The sequence below is a fragment of the Herpailurus yagouaroundi genome, unplaced genomic scaffold (assembly GCF_014898765.1).
Source record: "Herpailurus yagouaroundi ecotype Mexico unplaced genomic scaffold, PumYag 140, whole genome shotgun sequence".
Classification (NCBI taxonomy): Eukaryota; Metazoa; Chordata; class Mammalia; order Carnivora; family Felidae; genus Herpailurus; species Herpailurus yagouaroundi.
In genome coordinates, this window is record NW_024412395.1 from 95,574,801 (window position 1) to 95,599,307 (window position 24,507).

Sequence of the window (24,507 nt, forward strand, 5' to 3'; positions counted from 1 at the left end):
CTGTCTCTCTCTGTCCCCAAAAAAATAAATAAACGTTGAAAAAAAAAATTTAAAACTAGTGTTTTAACAGATCCATTAAGTTTACGATCTACCCTGTGTATGTATTATGTTTGCTGATGCTGGTTATAAAGGCATGTGTTTGGACAGTAAGAGCTATACAAATATTTGCCAAGTATTTTGATGAGAAATTACTTACTTTTTCTAAGTCTTCCTGCTGTTGTTCACAGCCTGACACTTCACAAAGTCTCTGGCTAAGGGCCACAGAGCGTTTTAGCTCATCCTCACTGTCGGAATCAAGGCATAAAGCCAAGGAACTCTTGGATTTGAAGGTGAAATTCCTGTAATTTAAGAAAATAAAAACCTATATGAGTCTGATAAATAAATACTTGTCCTTGTTATTTCCTTGATGCATATAATACCAAAATAAAACAAAAAACTTTTCCATTATGGAAAATGATTTACAGAGAAAAAAGGATACAGAAGAGATATATTTAAGCATTACCTTTGCCCCACTCCAAAACAGCCATGCTTTGAAAATTAGACAATTCTTATGCTATTATATATCATCTGTAAACCAATCACTTTGTGCCTTTTTTCTTTTAATGATCAACCCCAAAGTAGTTTTTGGTTTTATAAAGCAAGTACTCTACTGAATGCATGCAGACATGGCAATGAATAAATGTTTTTGACAACTTTGTGCATGAGGACTAATTTTTGATCTTTTTAATTATGATCCATGTATTCTAAAATTAACAGTAACATTCCACTTATCCAATTATATGTAAGTCAGACTTCCGGCAACCTCTAGTTTCCAGAACGCAGGGATTCAAAACTAAGAAAAAAGGCTTCTCAGGAAAGCAGTAGTTTCAAAGCCCATGCACTTTACTCTTTAGACAGGGACCCTTTCTTTCCCAGGAAATGGTGCATAGAATAAGGTAGCAAGTTCATCAAGAAATGAGAGCTAGGAAATGAGAGAGAATAACCACAAAAAGGGCAATAAAGAACCATAAAGTCATTTAATATAAACTGTTTTGTAAGAATTAAAAGCCTCTGAGGGCATGATCATATTAAAACACAGTGTAATAGGTGATACTCATAATGCTGATTCTAAGTCATTAAAATATATTTAAATTACCTTCAGTTTATTTTATTTAAGAATATAAAGAATTCTGTAAGGTTACAGAGTACAGAACCATCTAAAATGGCTAAGCATTTTAAAGATGGATGCTTAAAAAGGCAAGCTTTGGCTACGTAAAATATCATTCTTCAATGATACCAGATAAGTAAGGTGTTACTGCATTGTCTTCTAAGTGAGCTGAAAATAAACTAAAAGAAAAAGTGGAAAAGGTCAAAGAGCACGAATTTTCTTTGATGAAGGTTAACGTAAATTTGTATACTATACTAAAAAAAAAAAAAAGTAAAATGGAAATTGGAAAAATGCAATTCATCTAAATGTAAAAATTGTAAATAAACATATAGAATGATGGCACCAAGAAATAAGAGGCCACAATGGAAACCAGGAGGATCGCATAGCAATGTAGATCAAAGAAAAGAGGCAAGTGGTCAGTGATAAATCCAAACATAGTCTGTGGCTGAGAGCACCCAGGATATCACTGCACTCCAGCCTACACACTTGAATAGCCTCCCATTAGGTGTTCAAAAGGGTTTTTAGCATAACTTAGAAATAGCCAATCAGCCGTCTTAATTCCTCATTTCTGATTTCATGCTCACCAAGCAAAACTGAATGTATTAATTTGTTTATGCATGTAAATACTTTGCTGAAGGAGGGTGACACCTGGCCACTAAAATACCAGGGTCAAATGTGACAAAGGACATTGTAGAGGAACCAATGGTATTCTTATTCATAACTCAGCCTCTTTTAAGTTTGATCGGCATGACAGGTCTTCTAGGGCCTAATTAATTATCCTTTATTGATCAGCTCTCAAATTCTCATACCAGTAGACCCTGGAGAACAGATGACCATGCCAAATATAATGATGCCCAATGAAACCATCTCTTTCTTGAAACTATAGTGATTTGGTACATAAAGAGTGCATTCCATTAATAATTACTATATTCACAGAAGGCAGCTTGCCTGTAGTAAGGAAAAATATTCATCTTGTAAATGCATCACTTGCTCACTTTCTAAGCAGCCAAGTGGTATTGCTCATTTGTATCTTGAGAACGGGCAAGAGTATTCATATCGGTACCATTTCAGATTTCTAGTCATGTTAGTCATCTGGTTTTAATTGCACTGAAAAATAATTAACAGGAGGAAAAGAAAATAGCAGTTCCCAAATGTCATTTTATGGTTATATTAGCCCCCCAAAGCCCTTAAACAACAAAGTGTTTAATTTTAAAGATAAATGACAACCAAGTCATTTAGAATTGTCTAATCAGGAACTGTGGTTCTAGTTAAATCACAGAGGAGATATATTTAAAAAAAGTATTTTCTTCTCTTCTTGGACAAACTTTTCCATTTTAAGTAAAAAATATAAAACATTTGTAGAATAGCTACACTTCACTGTGTGTTTGTTTTCTTGCTCCCTATCAGAACTGCGCCAGTTAAGTGTCTAAAACAAGGAAGTCCCAGACTGGCTAGCAACAGGTGAAAAGATAATTTGGGATTTCCAGGTGTATTTTTGAGGAATAGTGCTTTACACCAACAGGGGTTATTTTATCTCTTCAATCCTTAAAATTCCTTGTCATCAGTTAATTTCTACAGTTGTGGGATGAAAATATTACATATTAACAGATGACTTAAGTTTAAAAACAAAATTTTGAGAGGATCATTTGAATGTGCTTCACTATTAAAGACTTTGTTATACCCTACATTACAGTTTAAGGCAGATTCAGGAAAATTACAAAGTATAGTAATACAGAGCAGTTATCATGCAAAGAGAAACAAAGAAAGGGGGAAGGGATAATCTCAGAAATTAGGGCAAGCCAAATCCTTAAAAATACAAATTTTGGGTACACAAGAAATATAACTCACTTTGAAGGTGTAGAAGGGCTGGTGATGCAGGAATTCACCATTTGAGAGGCTTTCAATGGTCTAGAACTATCAGAAAATTAGAAAATATATAATGTATATAATTACATTACTAAAATATATATTTAACTTATAAAACGAATTATTCTATACTATAGTCCCTTATGTATCCTTTTGAAAAGCAAAAAATTATAATACTTCTACTAGCAATAGAAGCCAAAAGAGAAAACAAGATACCATCTCTAGGCTCGTCCTGATCCAATGATCTAAATAAACAGCATTGGAAATGAAGTCAAAGGGAATGCATATGAAGAGGACAACTTTGGAAAAATTATCTTGTCTCAGTTCTTTACTTTTAAGCAATAAAATATTAATAGCTCTCATTTATTGAGGACTTACTGGCTATCAGACACTGTAGTAAGAGCTCACGTGTATTACCTCATTTAATGTTCACAACCATCCTGTTATATTCCCTACAGACAGGTCAAAGAATGTGTCCAGTCTTAAAGCTATTCAATTGTGGAGTCAGTCACACAGCCTGGTTTCAGCCTGTGAAATAAACCGCCTATACTAATGGCCAGAAAGAGTAACAGTTCTACCAGCAGCGGGTACTTTGCATGAAGCAGAAACAAATTCTGAAGAAAGGCCGTAAGAGAAAATCCAGAAACACTAAGACTCTGGGAAAATGTCTTTATTAGTAAGTAGACCCATTGAGGCCTTTAGGATAAACTTATATGATGTGGTATATATGTCCATTTCTAATCCAAGGGAAATACATTTTATAAAAAGGCATCAATTCATGTTAGCAAACGTTCATTCACTTTCTGAAAGGTCTATTCCACTTTAGCCAAGAGACCTGGTTCTTCCAGTTGCTAACTGCATAACCTTAAGAAAATCACTTAATCTTCTTGGATCTTCTCTGTAAAATTAAAAATTTAGACAAAATCTCTACGATCCTTTTTCACCTCTAAAGTTTGAGAACTTTATGATTCTACCAAATTAGAGTTCAAGTATAAAAAAGAACTACAGTACATGGCTCCAAAGTAATCCAAGTATGCAGAAGGAAGAGCTACATTCAGAGAAGTCCTATGGTTGTCCCAGCATATGCGATGAAGCAAGATCAAAAGTAACGGTTACTACTTTTCTCATGGAAAAACTTCTAGGAGCCACAAAAGTTCTTCACTCACACTGGTGATGATACATTTATGAAGACCCAATCAATCTGGGGGGCCCTGGCATAACATTTAGTATACTGTTTCTCACACTTGCATATTCCAGACAGTCAGCAAAGGCATTGTTAAAAATACTGATTTTCTCAGATCTACTGAAACAGAATTTCTAGGGAAAGAACTCAGGAATTGGTTACTTTTTATTTATTTATTTTTTAGTGTTCAGGTAACTTTTATGAACATGCAAATTCCAATGTATATTCCTAAAATGTATCAAGCTTATCTTCTAGTAATCTAAGAGAGTAAGTGTACTCTCTAAAAAGGTAACTTTTTATGAAAGGCAATTAATGCACTTGGAAAAATTTTAAGCATTTTATTTAATTACTTCCATAAGGAAGTAACTTAACACAAAATCCTAAAATAAAGCAAAATTAAAATCTCCTTCTTGGTCTGATTTTACCAGGGAGTCATGTTATCTAGTTCAGTCATTGTTTTGATCAGATATTAAAGCCCCTTAACTTCAAAAGGGAAGATAAAGAAATTCTCTCTCAAGGACTTACATTGCCGTATGTGCACTCCAACCAAGGGTGAAAGGTGGTTTTGTACTTTCAGTGCAATGAGAGGACAGGGTCAGGTATCTTGGAATGAAGACTTGCTGCCCAATCTTGTTGTTAAGTGAGAGAGTGACGTTGAAGCTGTATCGTTTCAAATGAAGAATGAGAATCCTGAAAAACAGGACATGATGACATTATTAGCTGACACCTAACAGATACTAGCTAGCTCTCTTACAGGTGAAAAGAGATCACTGTAACTAATCATGTTACATAGCTTTTGACTTAAAGAATACATTTGGCTAAACTAAAGATCCTTCAAAAAACATTTACTGAATATCTGCCATGTGCCAGGCACCACTATATAAGTAAAAATAAAACATGGGCATAGGGTGGATAAGTGAGGTTTGGGTAAAATATTTATAATGTTCCCAGAAAAAAAGAAAACAAAAACACCAAATAAAACGCATTTTATTTTAGAATGTGGTACTGGGTTAAATCCTTATTTACTTCAATGTGATGTAGTTTACAAAAAAAAAAAAAAAATAGGTGTTATATAACCATTACTGGTAATTTAATTAAAGTGTTAAACAGCCCTTATGTTTGAGGGTGAACATTAAGTTTTTCAAAATGATTTTTGACAAGAACTACTCTTACTTCAGTGTAGCACCTTCTCTGGAGAGAGCTAAGAGAGAAAAAGTTTTCTCCACTTTTTTCTCTGCAAAAAGTTCTACAAAATGTACATGCCAAATCTGGCTTGTGGGTCTGAAAAGGCTTTTTAGCTCTGTAGAAGCACTTCTTTTTAGTTACTATTGTGCCAACCTTTTCACCTGTGATACAGACCATAATCTCTGCTAGATGGACTAAATATATCTCACAGCCCACAAGAACACTTTAAAATTTGAATTTCAGAACTCTCATGGGAATAAACCTCAATTTTAGGCACAATGTCTGATTTATCGAAATCTGTTTTCTTTCTTACTGTACATAGCTTTTCACAGAAGCCACAAACTAAAAAAAATTATAAACTGAAGTTACTGACTGCATTCCTCTTTAAAAAGTATGCTAGAACTCATAATCTTCAAATTCATAACCTAAGAGAACATAAAGATCCAAATGATACGAAGAAATAAAAACTCATGTCAAATGTCAAATATTTTGACTAAAGTTTCATATAATCCTACCAAAAAGGGTACTATGAAACAGATAGATAGATGATAGTCAAAATCACTGATCTATAAAGATAAAGTAGACTAAAATTGAACATATTTGATAAAGACACCAGGCACATCAAGAATAAAAGTAGACTGGATTTAATACTGAAATGAACAAAAACAGAGCAAGTCCAATACTCTGGATTTATGATACAAAGGCTTCTAAAGTTCAGAATAAATTATCCTGTAACATAAGTGACCTACCAGAAAAAATAGAAAACCAAGGAAAATAATTCCCGTAAGTATTTTTTTTCCCCTTAAAAGACCAAACAGCTAGCCACTGGAAAAGGGAACAGACATTCAGCTTGCCAGGTCAAATGAGTATTTAAAACTATACACTGCTTTCCTTAGTTAATGATAACTGATAACAATCAATCCCTTGCCTTAAGGTTTGCTCCCTCCCACCTCCTGCCTCAAAACACTCACAAATAGGAAAAGACTAAATCTCTTGAGTAAAAAGTGGTCAACATAACAATACTGCTGATTTAGAAAGTCATTCCTTTAAAAGAAATTCATTTTCTAGCAAGAAGATTATGGAATGTAAAAGAACTAATCTCTAGTCTCTAGGGGCTAGGTTCCAGAAATCCTATGCTTACAGAAAAGAGAAGCTAATAAAAGAAAGTAATGCACTCTGCAGGCAAAGTGCCACATAAATACTTAATAATAACCTTGCTTGTGGTTGAGATCTATTCTTGGAAAGAACTAAAAGCTGCACTATCATCACATCACATTGTGTCTAACTAGTTTGGTTTTATGTATGTTTACACAGAGCTAATACAAGTTAATTTCATTCCTAATTCAGAACTGTTTAGATTATAGGAAATTTACTAATTTACAAGATCCTTTGTAGAAAATTACTCTTCTTGTTTTATGTTCATGCACACCCTATCATGTGTTTGTGGCAGATTTTCACTGAAGGCTCAGGATAAGAGAGGGAGACTAGCACATAACCAAACAACAAATTACAACTGAATGTTATACATTACCAAATTAAAAATGTACTAGCTGATCCCTACCACTGGTCCAAAGTCTCACCAGCCACATCCTCTTCCTGCCATCTTCTGGGGACTCTCAAGTGACTTCCCTTCTTCAGCATTCCAAATATTCTTCCTTTATAATGGAAGAGCATTCTAACTTCCCTCCCCCTACCCTCTCACATCTCCGCTTTGCTTTACCAATCCATTCTGGTGAGCCTTGCTTATTCAGTAATATCTGTAAATACTTCAAAGAAGGAAAACTGAAGAGCAATTAATTTTACCTGGGTAGCCTGTTAAATTTGTGCCTGACAAGAGCACACTTCCCACCACACTTCTCACAGGAATACTCAAGTTCTTCTGCCTGTAAAAAGACGAGAGGGAAAAATAAAGAAGCATGAAGTTGAATCAGCATTACCCCATTCAATGCTAATACTCTTCTCTAGTCATACTACTAGTTCAGTGCAATGACAACTCCGACCAGTTTAAATTTTGTGTCTAGAGCCACAAGCCTTACTAAATTAAGACCTAATCCTCAAAACAGTCATCTTATAATATCATGCCCTATTTCAGAATTCCTAATTTCCTTTTTTACCATGGAAACATCTCAATTTATGATAGCAACTAGACTCTACAGTAGCAGATTCTCAACCTTTTCCCCATGGATGCACAAGAACCACTGCCAAGAGTATATCCAGATTTTAACATTTGGCCATAGCAGAGATAAGATCACCTTCAGGTTAGGCGGAGTTCCTGGTCTGTTAGGTGTAACTCTACCCCTTTCTTATAATGGAACTCAATCTTCTGGTGACAGCCCACTAAGAACAACTGCTCTAAAAGGACCAAAGTTTGGGGTGGATATCATTACCTAGAGAAAACTGAAACAAGAAATCCTTAAAAAACGGGGGTAAAAGATACACAGGAAAAGCTTCAAATTCTATGATAATAACAGGAATAGTAAGGAATGATAAAACAAAAAGAAAAGCAGAGTATTTATCTTTGGGTGGAGCTGAATGTTCATCATTTAAAGAACAGAATTTTTTTTTTTTAACCTTAGGAAGACAACGCTGCCCATTTGCTACAACAAAACAAGAACCACTATTAAATAGACAAAGGGTGATCCTGGCAAATTTCCATCAGTTATAAGGACAGCTACACAATAGGTCCAATTATGCCCCCAAAACTTGCTGAATATCTCTAACAGTAAATCACAGAAACATATTTATCTATAGCCTTGGATATACATGACTTTTCCCTTTTGTTTCTAATAGGGTACATACCACCTAAGGAAAAGCAAAGAGTATTTTTTCATTCCTCAGATCTTAGGTACAAACTTACATCGTGTCTCCAATTTTTACCACTACTACCTAATTTTAGCATATGCTTCAAGCTGGTACTTGTTTACAAGTAACTGCTTGTAAGGTGGTCTAAAACACCTGCTATTGAGTTAAATGTATAATCTACTTAAGCAATCAACAGTCTTCTTCAACAAATTAACGACTAGGTTTATCAAGCTTTTAAAAATACTTTTTATAAATATTTCTTATTTGTTTTCCCTTCATATCTATTTGTTGAAACTCTGCCTTAAAGAAACCAATCTCAAATACTATTATCTATGATATATAAAATTTAGTTATGTGAAAATACCAAAAGATATTACTTACCCTAAAGAAAAGATCAAGAGAATCTTGAATTGAACGAGGAGGGAGTGGCTTTTTCCTTCGAGGAAGGTCAATGGAGAGGTCATTAAACTGTTCTCTTTTGGGAATAATCTCTCCACATCTGTATGAATAAAAGACAAATGGGAGCATTTAGAAGTCTAACTATGCAATACAAAATAAATACAACTAGACTTCAGAAACACTGTTTCCCTCATCAGGTACCAACAGACTAGGACTAGGCATAAGCAATGTACAACACAGTGGACTTCACCTTTATGAAATCAACACAGGAAGAACCTCAACTGCAAGTGTTTAAATACTTCATTAGAACGCTAAGTTTTTACATTTTACTTTTTTTAAAAAGCCCCAAAAGTTGGAAAAAAAAACAAAACTGAAGCATAACATACAGAAAAGTGAACTAAAGGTGTACAGTTTCATGAATGATCAGTTAACACCACTCAAATCAAGAAATAAAATATTATAAGGTCCCTAGAAGCCCCCTCACATGCTCCTTCCCAATCACTATCCCTTTCTCCCAAAAGGTAACTATTATCCTAACTTCCAACACAACAGATGAGTTTCGCCTGTTTTTGAACCTACGTTTTCTGTAGTCTTTCTTGTTCAACATGATTGTAAGTTCAACCATGCTTGCTGCATGTGGTTATAACCCATCTTTATTGCTGGCTCACATTAACCTGTTTTGAGCATGCCACTATTTATCCACAATACTACTGATGGACATTTCGATTGTTTCCAGCTTTTGACTACACAAGCAGTGATGCTTCAAAAATTCTATGTGTTCGGATACTCTTTCTGCCCACAGGTCATGTCCCTGTGCTTTAACAAAAATACCTTTTTGCACTGAAAAAAATAAATACAATAAATAAAAATTCTATGTGTTTTTGGTAAACTTCTGTCAGCAGACCTGTTTGATTATTGGAGATACATATATATATATATATATATATTTTTTTTTTTTTAATGTTTTTATTTTATTTGCGGGGGGAGCAGAGAGAGAGGGGAGGGATAGAGGATCCCAAGTGGGCTCTGCACAGACAGCAGAGAGCCTGATGTGGGGCTCGAATTTGTGAACTGCGAGATTAAGACCTGAGCCAAAGTTGGATGCTCAACCGACTGAGCTACCTAGGTGCCGCTATTATTGGATGTATTTCTACAAAATTTTTAAAAATGGGCTCAGAGATCAAAACTCTGTATTTATCTGGAAGTAAATTCACTTCCTTTAAATAGTTTTAGTTGATGTTTTTCCTTCTATCTGCATATCAGCATTTTTAGTAATATTCAATCTCCTGCCCTAGTTCTCTACTGCCATAGTTGCAGACTGGAGATCATCAGAATATATTTGTTCATTCAACAAATATTTGAGTCCCTCTCTAATAGGCAGAATTCTAAGACGACCCTTGCCTTTGTATAACTCCATCCCCTTTAAGAGAATGTGTGACTGTGATGAGCTATCACTCCCAAGATGATGTTACTTTACATGACAAAGGGATTTTACAAATATGATTAATGTTACTAATCCTAATGTTGAGTTGATAAAAAAGGAGATTATCTGAGTAGCTCAGATCTAATCACATGAGCTCTTTAAATCTGAATCTAGAGATATGAAATAGAGGAAGCCAGGGATTCAAAGACAGAGACACTACTGCTGACCCGAAAGAAAGCAACTGCTATGAATTGCCTAAGAAAGCCACAGAGGGGCACCTGGGTGGCTCAGTCGGTTAAGCTTCCGACTTCAGCTCAGGTCACGATCTCGCGGTCCGTGAGTTCGAGCCCCGCGTCAGGCTCTGGGCTGATGGCTCGGAGCCTGGAGCCTGTTTCCGATTCTGTGTCTCCCTCTCTCTCTGCCCCTCCCCCGTTCATGCTCTGTCTCTCTCTGTCCCAAAAATAAATAAACGTTGAAAAAAAAAATTAAAAAAAAAAAAAATCTGAATCTAGAGATATGAAATAGAGGAAGTCAGGGATTCAAAGACAGAGACACTACTGCTGACCCGAAAGAAAGCAACTGCTATGAATTGCCTAAGAAAGCCACAGAGGGGCACCTGGGTGGCTCAGTCGGTTAAGCTTCCGACTTCAGCTCAGGTCATGATCTCGCGGTCCGTGAGTTCGAGCCCCACGTCGGGCTCTGGGCTAATGGCTCAGAGCCTGGAGCCTGCTTCCAATTCTGTGTCTCCCTCTCTCTCTGCCCCTTCCCCATTCATGCTCTCTCTCTCAAAAATAAACATTAAAAAAAAAAAAAAAGAAAGAAAGAAAAGAAAGCCACAGAGCATGAAACTACAGGCAGCCTTTAGGAAATTGGTAGTTCCAGCCAACAGCCAGCAAGAAAATGGGGACTTCACTGCTACAGTCATAAAGAACTAAATTCTGCCCACAACCTTAAAGAGCTTAGAGGGGGATCCAGATGAGAACATGGAACACCTTGATTTCAGCCTCTGATACCATGGGCAGAGAACGTGGCCACACCTTGCCTAGACTTCTGACCTATGGAGCTGTGAATTAATTAGCAGATATTGTTTAAAAGCTGATAAATTTGGGCAATTTCTTATGCATCACTAAATATGCCTCCTATCTGCCAGAAACTGTTCTAGTAGCACTGAAGTTGCAGCAATGAACAAACCCAAGATAGAATACCTCCCTGCACAAAGCTATACTGGAGGAAAAAGGCAATAAAAAATACGTAAGTAATATGTATAGTATGTTAGTGATAAATGCTAAGGGAAAAAAAAAAGTAGAGATCAGAGTAGATGGTTAGAATTTAAATAGGGTAAATTCCCAGAAAATGCCTTACTGAGCAAGTGGCCTTTACATAAAGATATAGAGGAAAATATGGAGAAAGAGAATTTGAGATAAAGGTAAGTGAAAAAGGCCCTTAGGTCCCAGGATCCTGGTTTTGGGGAAAACAAACAAACAAACAAACAAACAAACAAACAAGGAAGCTAGTTTGGTTGGAACAGAATAAGCAAGGGGAAAGACTGGTAGGAGACAAAGCCACAGTTAACTGGGGGAAAAGGGGCTGCTGACAGATCATATGGGATTCTGCAGATCACAGTGAGAATTTCAGCTTTTATTTTATAGGTTATGAGGAAAAGCCTAACATGAACTAACTTACTTCTACTTCATATGGATCACTTTGGCTAATGTGTTTAGACTACAGAGAGACAGCACAGAAACATAGAGACCAGTTTAGAAGGTACTCCAACAATCCCGGCAAGAGATGATGGTGGCTCTGATCAGCTGGTGGCAACAGGTCAGATCCTGGATGTACTCTGAAGGAAGACCTGAAAGGATTTCCTGACACATGAGACGCAGGGGTGCAAGAGAAAGAGAAGAGTTAAGAAATACACCACCCTTTTGGGCTGATAAACCCTATGTATGGAACTGTTACTACTGAGATAGGGAAGACCGCAGAAGGTTTTATAGAGAATATTAAGTACTTAGTTTTATATAATTTAAGTTCTTTGAATGCAGAATTCTTCATATTCAATATTACTATATTGAAATACCTTACAACTGAAAACAAGCCAAATTAAACTACAACAACTTAAAAAAATAAGTACTTTTGGCAAACTGGCCACACTAACTTACAGCAAGATGTATCAGAGGCTAAACAATGATAATTACAATCTGAGGTGCATGCAGTCTTCCTTCAGCCAAAAACTATTTTGTGTTTAAAGAATGCTCTTGGGGCACCTGAGTGGCTCAGTCAGTTAAGCCTCCAACTTCAGCTCAGGTCATGATCTCACGGTTCATGGGTTCGAGCCCCGCTTCAGGCTCTGTGCTGACAGCTCAAAGCTTGGAGCCTGCTTCGGATTCTGTCTCCCTCTCTCTCTGCCCCTCTCCTGCTTGCACTCCATCTCCCTCTCTCTCAAAAAATAAATAAACATTAAAAAAAACTGGAAAAAAAAAAGAACAGTCTTAAAGAAAAAATCCTGATAAAGCAACTAAAGCAAGGCCTTTAAGGAAGTAGTACCACAGCTGTTGTGGCCTCATAGAGCCTTTCTGCCTCCTAGACTTGCCACATTCTTGGGCCACTGTTCAGCCTGGCCACCTGGCGTGTCTACATCCCATGAAATATGTCACTTCATGCATGGCGCACACACCCCAAGTGTACACCCAACATCTGGATGCTGCACAAGCGAAGTGCCTGATTGCTGCCATTGGCACAGTGTAGTAGCCACTGCTCTGATATGACTTCTTTCTTCTTGTGCTACCTGGAGCCATTTCTATCAGAGGCAACTGAAATTCTCCTATGAAAAGAAGTTTGGTTGGCACCCTCACAATTAAAATGATACAATCACAAATAATCATCAAAATTTTCTTTAACTTGAACAGATTTTGTATGGAAGTGCATTAGAAGAAAGAGAAAGATGACTGGCTACCACATTATTAACTGCTGGTGGGCCTTCCAGTTTGTAAAAAGAGATGGGCTGTATTTATAAGACCTGGACTTTTTCTTTTAAAATAATTTATCCATTGGGGGAAAAAGAGTGAAGAAATTACGATGGCAAGAAATGTCACACATACTAGTAATATAAATTATCTGTATAGTGTCCATCTGAATGTTCAAAATTCTAATCCAAATTACTGGAATGTTATAGCTGGAAGAGACCTCATGAACAGTCTATGAAAAACAGAGATATGGAAGACAGAATGGATAATGGACAGCCAATATATGGGTGTTGAGTATTTCTTTTTTTTTTTTTAATGTTTATTTATTTACTTTTGAGAGAGACAGAGAGAAAGGGAGGGAGGGAGCACTTGTGCGCATGCATGCACATGCATGAGCAGTGGAGGGGCCGAGAGGGGGGGAGAGAGAGAATCCCAAGCAGGCTCTGCACTGTCAGTGCAGAGATCAATGCAGGGCTCACTCATGAGATCATGAGTGAGATCATGAGTGAGATCATGAGTGAGATCATGACCTGAGCTGAAATCAAGTCAAGATGCTTTAACCCACTGAGCCACCTAGGTGCCCCAGGTATTGACTATTTCTAAAGAAAACTCCAAAACAAATGGAAGAGAAGCACTATTTAAAGAATAGTTTCCTTGAGTCGAAGAAAATCCCAAATCTTCAGATGAAAAAGCTGTATCACGTTTAAGGGAAAATTAAACAAAATATTTAGATGTAAACTTGTGAAACTGAATTTCAAAAATAAAGAACACCACAGGTTTTCAGAAGAAAAACATTACCCACAAAATCAGGTTTCTCCCAAATGTCACAGAGTAATAGGATATGATGGGAAAGTGTATATAAGATATTAAGGGGGAAAGGTTATGTGTGATTCAATAGTTCTGTATTAAGTCATGTGCGAAAGCCACAAAACTAATTCTTACCTATATAGAAGAATTCCACTCTCTCTGAAAAACATTCAGAGATGTACTATCAATAACTAGGAAATTAATCAAAATAGAACCTTTTGATGTGAAGTGCAAGGTACAGAAGTCCAGACAGTGAGCATGGAAATTAATTAAATGTAGAAAGTCTGAATAATGAATGGAAAATGGTTAAAAACCACTGCAAAAGTTAAAATAATTCAAATTCTGATCCTGTAAAAAAAAAAATCCCATTTTTAATACAAACAATTTGGTTTAATAATATAAGCAACTAATAAGAGGGAGTCTTTCCAGGGAAAAAGAACAAGTACTCCCAGAGTACTCAGTATTCCACGCAAAGATTAAAAAAAAAAAACAACCAAAACCAAACTTACAGACCAAAATTAAGTGCTTAGTCAGCACTAAAGCACATGACAAAATAGTCCAGTTCTCCTTAGTTCTCACCCTACAAAGCATTTTTACAGAAGATAAAGACACTGAAAAGAGATGTTTGGTAGAATCTATGCATTTATGTGTCCTTATGACATAGAAAGGAAGAATTAAAACCTTCTCAAAGAATTTTAATCACGTGCCATAAAGAATTAAAAAGGCAAAGAGTTTTCCTAGAGACTACTTACGCTTTACAGATGATGGAGTGCTGAACCTCAAATTCCAAGTTAGTAATAACAGGGCAAGTGTATACCCTGGTAGCTGAAATATCTGATGAAGTTTCTTCTCCAGGAACAGGTTCAGTCTTCCAAGTTTTATTTAACTTTTCCATGTCCTCTTTCAGCTGGTCTAAGCACTGACTTAAAAATTCATGAGCATCCTAAGAAGGCACAATATCTTTAATTATAAGATCAAAGCCTTTCTTGTCACAAAAATAGCTTGCTAACATTGTGATTTATACAACTAAAGCATTTGGAAGTTAATTAACACAAAAAAGGTCAGATTTATTCTAACAATTTGGGGGTACATATTTTGTGAATAAGAATAAATGACGGATTTTATATTTTTAACTACCAGGGGGACTAGCATGAATAAATAAATGAATTACTCCTACTTTAAGAAAAAGTATGTTAGCTTTTGTAGCTAAAATAGCCCAAGTTCCCGTAATGGCAAACGATATCTGTATTATTAAAATACAATAAAATACACGGAAGAGTCATATTAAACCTTACCCTAAGTCCTCAGGTTTTACAACCTGTGATGAACACATGTACACAAATCTGATTTTAAAATAAAAATCAGGTAACACACTGAAATCAATTTCCCTTATCTCTAAAGTGTTTAAAAACAATGAGTACTCACATTCTGCATATAACCAGAGAATCTCTCTGCTGTGGCTGAAATGGCATTTTTAACCTTCTTGAGTAAATCTTTTTTGGTCTCTGAATTACAGATATCTTTTTTAACAAGCAAGTGTGCAAAGCGTCTGTTAAAACAAGAGACAAATTTAGTGAAGTTTTACAAAAGTTTGGATAACATGATATCTGAAAGACTATTACCAATAAAACTTTGAACTTTAACATTTATTTTTGAGAGACAGAGCGTGAGTGGGGGAGGGGCAGAGAGGGAGACACAGAATCCAAAGCAGGCTCCAGGCTTTGAGCTGTCAGCACAGAGCCCGACACGGGGAGCTCAAACCCACGAACTGTGAGATCATGACCTGAGTCGAAGTCAGATGCTCAACTGACAGCAACCCACGTGCCCCTAAAACTTTAAGCTTTAAGTGTCTAAGGCACATAAAATTTTAAGTGTCTGCAACTGTTATTCTATAATTAATAAGGTAAACGTTTATTTAGTAAATATGTAACAATTACCTGATAAGTGCATTGAGTGGAATTTTCTTCCATGGGATACCTTGCTTAAGCAAGTCATTTGCAAATGATTGGAGTGAAAACAGAGATTGTAAAATAGCATTCATATAGCAGGTATTTCCCAAATTGGAGAAGCTGAAAATGAAAAAAAAAAAATAATAATAATGCTTTTGAAAACAATAGTAGTTCCTGACATATGTTCATTCAAGCAGGGGTTCTCCACTACAGCATGCTTCAGAATCACATAGAGGGCTTGTTAAAATACATATTGCTAAGCCCTGTAGGTCTAAACAGAGAGGGTGCAAAACTGCATTTCTAACAAGATTCCAGTTGATGCTGATGCTGCTGGTCTGAGGACCATACTCTGAGAACCACTGCATTATAAGATTATAACAAGTAAAACTGTACATTTTCAAATGAATGTTAAAAAGAACTGGGGACTTATTCAAAGAGTTATCTGTTCTTATTTATAATTTTAATTTTTCATTGAGATATAACTTACTCATTACTCTTCAGGATATGCCCAGAAGAACTGCTAGATCATAGGATATATGTATTTGGCTTTAATGGGTATTGCCAAACATATTCTAAAGCATATATTTTTAAAAAAAACTTCTATTTGAAAATATTCCCAAACTGTCAGAAAAGTTGCACAAGAATATTCTTTATCCAGATTCATCAACTGTTAACCTTTTGCACTATATGCTTTGCCATTTAATGCATCTCTCTGTATTTCTTATGACGCGTGTGAGAGTAAGTTGCATAAATCATAACTCTTAAGCCCTATTATACTTCAGGGTGTATTTCATAAGAACATTCTCTTATATAACCAAGGCAGAGTTACCAGCATTATAAAATTTAATGCCGATATACTCTTATCTAACATACTTCAATACAATTTTGCCAACTGGCCCAATATGTTTATAGCATCTGCCCCCTGACCCCTGGGCTAAGCACAAGATTCAGTCCAGAATAGGATGATGCATTTAGTACTCATGTCTCTTCAGTTTTTTTTTTTTTTTTTTTAAATCCAGAGTACTTCTTCAGCTTTCTCTTTCACGACATTGACATTTGTGAAGAATACATCCTCCCCCCCATCACTATTTTTTAATGGACTGTTCTTCATGTTGGGTTTGTTATTTCTTCATGAGATTCAGCCCAGGCTGGAAAAACACAGTGACATATAGTGCTACTGTCTCCTTCCAAGGGTATCACATTCAGAGGTACATGATATTACTGTACTATTCATCGGTGATGTCAATTTTGAATACCCTGAAGAACTTCCACTTCAGACTATGAGAAAGTATCAGGGTCTGGAATTATCCTACCACCATAAACAATGGGGGGAAAAAAGGACAAAATATTGGACAACAGGCAGCGCAGGACTGTGACTCTTATTAGAAGGGAAGCAGTGTGAATCCTACCATTATGCAGGGTTTCTGGCTGCAGGCAATTTGTGAACTGCAGTCCAGGGAGGCGTACCCAAACAGAGCCCAGGAATTAAGCTGAACTGAGTTGAAATAAATCAGAGTTTGATAGGCTGAGATTGCTTAGATTTCTGGGACAGAGTACCTGAGGGGAGGGAGCTGTGCAAAGGAAAAGCTCCAGAAATAGGCACAGTCTGTTGAGTATTCAGCTAAATACCAACCTGTGCATGTTTAGGGTGAAACCCTGTGACACCAGGCAAGAACTTCAAGGAAAAGAATGATTATTGGGGATTTTTTTTTTCTAATGTTTACTTTTGACACAGAGAGAGACAGAGAGAGAGAGAGCGCGCGCGCGCGAGAGAGCGAGAGAGCGCATGAGCGGGGGAGGGGCAGAGAGAGAGGGAGACACAGAATCTGAAGCAGGCTCCAGGCTCTGAGCTGGCAGCACAGAGCCCGACGCAGGGCTCAAACCCACAGACCACGAGATCATGACCTGGGCCGAAGTCGAAGCTCAACCGACTGAGCCACCCAGGCGCCCCATGGGGAACTATTAGCAGAATAATTTCCAGAGCTCTTGCAGGACCCAAAATTGTTGAATTCCAACCAGAGGAGAGAGATCTAGCTGAACTCAGAGGGCATTAGCAGAAATACCAGAAGACCCATGCTTTAGGAAATGAATTACATTAGCCTTAGAATAAAGTCTACTCTAGGTTTAACACCAAAGAGCTTAAACAAAAGTCTCAGAATAATCACACCCAAGTTGCAGATATTAAAATAGCTATTATAAATATACTTTTTTTTTCACATTTAAAAAAATTTTTTTGAGAGACAGAGAGAGACAGACAGACAGACAGATAGAGTGCAAGCAGGGGAGGGGCAGAGAGAGGGAGTCACAGAATCCAAAGCAGATTCTAGGCTCTGAGCTCTCAGCAGAGCCTGAAGCAGGGCTCGAGCTCACAAACTGCGAGATCATGACCTGAGCTGAAGTCGGATGCTTAACCAACTGAGCCACCCAGGTGCCCCGCTATTATAAATATGCTTTAGAGGTGCCTGGGTGGCTTGGTTGGTTAAGTGTCTGACCCTTGATCTTGGCTCAGGTCTTGACCTCACGGTTTGTGGGTTCAAGCCCCACATCGGGCTCTGTGCTGACAGCGGGGAGCCTACCTGTGATTCTCTTCCTCTCCCTCTCTCTCTCTGTCCTTCCCCTTTCATGCTGCCTTTCTCTCTTTCTCAAGTTAAATAAACTTAAAAAAAAAATACTTCATGTGATCACAGGTGCAGAGAAAAACATAAATATAAGAGGAAAGAAATGAAAAATATAAATAAGCCCCAAACTAATTTTAGAGATAAAAAACACAGTAAATGAAAATATTATTGAATGAGATTAATAGCAGATTAGACACTAAAGGAAATACCACTGAACCTGAAGACACAGCAACTTAAAACATATTTAAATATAGTATTATATTCCAATTTAAATAAAATATAATTTTACACATTCTATTTTATATATTTAAAAAATATTTTATGTATACATATAAGCAACATGTATATTTTTACTTCTTTTGTAAAAACAGAAGATAGATGGACTGCTATATGGTATATACTTAGTAACTCGTTTTTTTAATTTACCAACACATACTTCATTATTTTCATGTTTCTTTTTTAAATTTATTATTTTTTTTTTTTCATTTTTAGAGAGAGAGTGAGTGAGTAGGGAAGAAGGACAGAAGGAGAGAATCTTTTTTTTTTTTTTTTTTTTTTTATTTTTTAATTTTTTTTTTTCAACGTTTATTTATTTTTGGGACAGAGAGAGACAGAGCATGAACGGGGGAGGGGCAGAGAGAGAGGGAAATACAGAATCGGAAACAGGCTCCAGGCTCTGAGCCATCAGCCCAGAGCCTGACGCGGGGCTCGAACTCACGGACCGCGAGATCGTGACCTGGCTGAAGTCGGACGCTTAACCGACTGCGCCACCCAGGCGCCCCAAGAAGGAGAGAATCTTAAACAGACTCCACCCTCAGCAGGGAGCCTGACTTGGGGGCTCAATCCCCACAATGCTGGGATCATGACCTGAGCTGAAATGGAGTCAGATGCTCAACCAATTGAGCCACCCAGCCACCCGGGGTTTCTTGTTTACCACTACTAGGTATGAAACAGTATTTCATTTTGGCTATGAGTTTATATACCTTCTTCAACTTTTTACACTTTTTTTTCATAGCTGCACAATTCTCCTTTGTTTCTAGAAATCTATCTATTTCATCTAGTCACCTAATTTATTGATGTAATCATAGAACGGTCTTAAAATCCTTTTAATTTTGGTAAGATTGGTAGTAATGTACCCACTTGTGTTTCTGATTTTAGTTATGTGAGTCTTCTATTTTCGTCAGTTTAAAGGTTTGTTGATTTTGTTGATCTTCTCAAAGAAACAACTTTTGGTTTGGACGACTGTCTCTTGTTTTTCTATTCTTTATTCATCTCTTCTCTAATCTTTATTATTCTCTTCCTCCTGCTAGCTTTGGGTTTAGTTTGCTCGTCCTGAGCTAGTTCTTTAAGGTGTAAAGTTAGATCATTGATTTGAGGTCATTTTTTAAAATATTGTGAGAAAATATACATAAAACTTACCATTTAACCATTTTATACATTTTTTTAAAAAGCAAACTCTATGCTGAACGTAGGGCTCAAACTCACGACCCAGAAATCAAGAGTTGCAGGCTTTGCCGACTGGGCCAGTCAGGCACCCCACCACTTAACCATTTGAAGGTGTACAGTTCAGATGCCTTAAGTGCACTCATGCTGTGGTGCAACTATTACCACCATCTATCTCCAGAACTATACTGTTTTCCACAGTAGCTGCACTATTTTACATTCCCACCAGCAAAGTATAATGGGTTCTAATTTTTCTACAGCCTCACCAATGTTTCTTTTTTAATGTAAGTGTTTGCTGCTATAAATTTCCCTCTGGGTACTGCTTTTGCTGCATCCCGTTAATTTTGGAATGCTGCTAGGGCTTTCATTCATCTTTAAGTATTTTTAAATTTCCCTTGTGATTCCTTCTTTGACTTCATTAGTTAAAAGTGTGTTGTTTAATTTCCACATATTTCCAGTTTTCCATCTGTAACTGATTTCCAGCTTCATTCTATTGTGGTTGAAGAAGATACTTTATATGATTTCAAACTTTTAAAATGGAGACTTACTTTTTGGTGTAACATATGGTCTGTCTCAGAGAATGTTTCATGTGCATTTGAAAAGAAAATATATTCTGTCGTTGATGGGCAGAATGTTCTATATATGTCCCATACATCAAGGCAGTTTGTAGTGTTGGTCAAATCACATTTTCCTTAGTGATTTTTCTGTCTATATGCCCTATCCATTACTGAAACTGGAGTATTGATGATATTTAGCTATTATTTTATAATGTTTATTCTCTTTGGTTTATTATTTATTTTAAAAAAATTTTAATGCTCATTTTTGAGAGAGAGAGTGAGCAGGGGAGGGGCAAAGAGAGAGGGAGACACAGAATCTTAAGAAGGCTCCAGGCTCTGAGCTGTCAACACAGAGCATGATGCGGGGCTAAAACCCACAAACCATGTGATCATGACCTGAGTCGAAGCTGGTAGCTCAACCAACTGAGCCACCCAGGCGCCCCTCTCTAAAGTTTATTTAAAAATTTTTGTCTAGGGGCGCCTGGGTGGCGCAGTTGGTTAAGCGTCCGACTTCAGCCAGGTCACGATCTCACGGTCCGTGAGTTCGAGCCCCGCGTCAGGCTCTGGGCTGATGGCTCGGAGCCTGGAGCCTGTTTCCGATTCTGTGTCTCCCTCTCTCTCTGCCCCTCCCCCGTTCATGCTCTGTCTCTGTCTGTCCCATAAATAAATAAAAAACATTGAAAAAAAATTTAAAAAAAATAAATAAATAAAATAAAAATTTTGTCTATTAAGTCCAATGTCTATGTTTCCTTAGCAATAGTTTCCATTAATTTCTTCTACCAATGGGCCATACTTTATTTCTTTGCATGTTTTTAAGTTTTATGCTGAACATTTTGAATATTATAATAATTATGGAAACTGGATTCTTATCTCTCCTCAGAATTTGTTTTTGTTATTTACTGTAGCTACATGTTTAGTGAGTTTTCTAAACTCTTTTTGTAAAGTCTGTGATTATTTGTCATGTGTGGTCCCTGAAGTCGCTGTTCCTTTGGCTTGTGTCCAGCTAATGTTCTGACAGATTTCCTTGAAATCTGGAGGAGAGAAAGTGAAGAAAAAAAGGAGAAAGAGGGAAGAAGGAAAAGAAGTAGAAGAAACAACAAAATGAAAAAACTTCTCCCAGGCTTTGAACATTGGCATTATGCTGGGGCACACTTTGAGTGCTTATCTGGGTCATTTATAAACTCTGTCTCAGCCTTCACTGCCAGCTTGCACTGATCTTACAGACTGGCCAGAAGTGAAAGCTTCATGTCTTCTTAGGTCTTTTCTGAGCATGAGTCTTGGGCATGTGCATGTTTTTCAAAATTCCTCAGCATACACAGGAGTTTAAAAATTTTTTTTTTTTAACGTTTATTTATTTTTGAGACAGAGAGAGACAGAGCATGAAGGGGGGAGGGGCAGAGAGAGAAGGAGACAGAATCGGAAACAGGCTCCAGGCTCTGAGCCATCAGCCCAGAGCCTGACGCGGGGCTCAAACTCACGGACCGCAAGATCGTGACCTGAGCTAAGTCGGACGCTTAACCGACTGCGCCACCCAGGCGCCCCAACACAGGAATTTTAAAAAGTCCCAATTTCCTATCATTTTTATTTTTAATTAATAAAAAAATTTTTTTAAGTTTATTTACTTTGAGAGACAGAGAGAGCACAAGCAGAAGAGGGGCAGAGAGAGAGAGAATTCCAAGCAGGCTCTGCACTGTCAGTGTGGGGCCTCAAGCGGGGCTTGAAATCACTAACCTCGAGATCATGACCTGAGCCGAAGTCAGAAGCTCAACTGATTGAGCCGCCCAGGTGCCCCCTATAATTTTTTTTTTAATGTTTATTTATTTTTGAGAGAGAGAGAGAGAGAGAGAGAGAGAGAGAGGAAGGGGCAGAGAGAGAGAGAATCTGAAGCAGACTCCAGGCTCCGAGCTGCCAGCACAGAGCCCAACGTGGGGCTTGAAGTCACAAACCGTGAGATCATGACCTAAGCTGAAGTTGGATGCTTAACTGACTGAGCCACCCAAGCACCCCGCCCCGATCATTTTTTAAATTGCCTTTTTCTTGATTTAGTGTTTGCTTGATTGCTGTAAACCTCTGTTTTCCACAGAGTTCTGACAAAGTTGATTCTGACAGTTTTGCTTGATTTTTCAATGGCTTTGTGAAGCAACAGAACGTGGGACCTCCACCACTTTATTGAGATCTTCTTCCCCTGTCAAGTTTTTAAATTCTTTGTATTTTAGAAAGATCAGCACAATATTTATGATACATGTTGCAAATATTTGCTCCTAATTTTTCTTAGTTTATGCTTTTGGCCATGAAAATTCTAATTTTTTTAATGTTTATTTTTGAGTGAGAGAGAGGGAGAGAGAGAGGGGGAGGGAGGGAGATTATAAGCAGGGAAGGAGCAGAGAGAGGGAGACAGAAGATCTGAAGTGGGCTCCGTGCTGATAACAGAGAGCCTAATGTGGGAGCTTGAACTCATGAACCACAGATGGTGACCTGAGCCGAAGTCAGATGCTTAATGGACTGAGCCACCCAGGGGCCCCAAATGTAATTTTTATGTACACAAATTTATCAATCTTCTACTGAATCTTAATTTTGAGTCACAGTTACAAGCCTTTCCCTACACTAAAATTATAAACAAATTCACTCCCAGTTTCTTTTAGTATTTAAAGTTTCATTTTTAAGGATGCCTGGGTGGCTCAGTCGGTTGAACATCCGACTCGGCTCAGGTCATAATCTCACAGTAAGTGGGTTTGAGCCCCATGTTGGGCTTTGCACTGACAGCACAGAGCCTGCTTCAGATTCTCTGTCTCCCTCTCTCTCTGTCCTTCCCCAGCTTGTGCCCTAGCCCTCTCAAACATTAAAAAGTTTTTTAAAAGTTCCATTTTTAAAATTGAGGACTCTAATTTTGAATTTATTCTTGTGTACAGTTGAGATGAATCTAACTATATTTTTCAAAATAGCCATATAGATAGTCAACCCCATTTATTAAAAGAAAAATACTTCTTGTCCCTGGACTTTCTATTCTGTTCCACTGACCTATTCATGTATCAGTACTAAGCTATTTTATTTTAGTTTAAAAAACCACTTTTTTTAATGTTTATTTATTTCTGAGAGAGAGAGAGAGAGACAGAGTCTGAGCAGGGGAGGGGCAGAGAAAGAAGGAGGCACAGAATCCGAAGCAGGCTCTAGGCTCCGCGCTGTCAGCAAGCACCCGACGTGGGGCCCAAACTCACAAACTGTAAGATCATGACCCGAGCTGATGTAGGACACTTAACTGACTGAGCCACCCAGGTGCCCCAATACTGAGCTATTTTAATCATACGGACTTTATAATATTACAAATATAGTAAGACTATTCCCCCCCTTTATTTCTTCCCAGTATTTTCCTAACTTTCTGTGTTTTTCCATATCAACCTTTTTTTTAAAAGTAGGCTTCATACCCAGTGTGGAGTCCAATGTGAGGCTTGAACTCATGACTCTGAGATCAAGAGCTGAGTGGAGATCAAGAGTCAGACTCAACCAGATGAGCCACCCAAGAGCCTCTCCATATGAACCTTTGCACACAAAAACATCAACTAGCCTAGCTCCATAAAAAAGCTTTTCAGTCTTTTTATTTGGATCACATTAAACTTATAAATCATTTTAGGGAGAACCATATCTTGATCATGCTAGGATGTCCCCCACCCCAAGAACATGGATATTTCACATGTATTTAAGTTTATTTTATATCTTTTTGAAGCATTTTATAGTTTCCTTCATTCAATTTTAAGTAACTCTTGCTAAGTTTCTTTCCATGTATACACATACATACACACACACACAAAACCTTTTTTTGTTGCTACTGTACATGGGGCCTTCTATTCCATTATCTTCCATCTGATTATCTGTATTAATATACCAAATTGTTCTGTATGTTAATTTCCAATCCTGCTCTTTGCCTAAGGCTTTGAGTTAGTTTCACCATGGTTTATAGTCTTTCTTTTCCAATGCTTATGTCTCTATGTCCTTTCTCTTGTGTAACTGCATTGGTTAGTACTTCCAATACAAAATTAAATAGAAATATAAATAGCAGGCATCCTTGATTTTTTCCTTACTAAATACTGGTTTTAAAAGTGAGGTATATATTTATTTATTTATTTTTAATTTTATTTTTAATGTTTTTATTTATTTTTGAGACAGAGAG

General features: G+C 37.2%; 1 protein-coding gene across 5 annotated transcripts in view; it reads right to left on the minus strand.

Annotated features, from left to right (window-relative positions):
* Positions 1 to 24,507, minus strand: part of USP37 (ubiquitin specific peptidase 37) — a 99,727-nt gene that overhangs the window by 30,498 nt on the left and 44,722 nt on the right. For 4 of the 5 annotated variants that reach the window (XM_040476249.1, XM_040476247.1, XM_040476246.1 and 1 more), the window contains 8 exons: positions 15,713 to 15,844; positions 15,201 to 15,324; positions 14,528 to 14,718; positions 8,565 to 8,682; positions 7,185 to 7,264; positions 4,722 to 4,886; positions 2,996 to 3,061; positions 197 to 338 (listed from right to left, as the gene is read on the minus strand). In XM_040476249.1, the coding sequence (XP_040332183.1) occupies positions 197 to 338; positions 2,996 to 3,061; positions 4,722 to 4,886; positions 7,185 to 7,264; positions 8,565 to 8,682; positions 14,528 to 14,718; positions 15,201 to 15,324; positions 15,713 to 15,844 (1,018 nt within the window). The remainder of the gene's footprint in view (positions 1 to 196; positions 339 to 2,995; positions 3,062 to 4,721; positions 4,887 to 7,184; positions 7,265 to 8,564; positions 8,683 to 14,527; positions 14,719 to 15,200; positions 15,325 to 15,712; positions 15,845 to 24,507) is intronic. The other variant, XM_040476250.1, reaches the window with a different exon arrangement.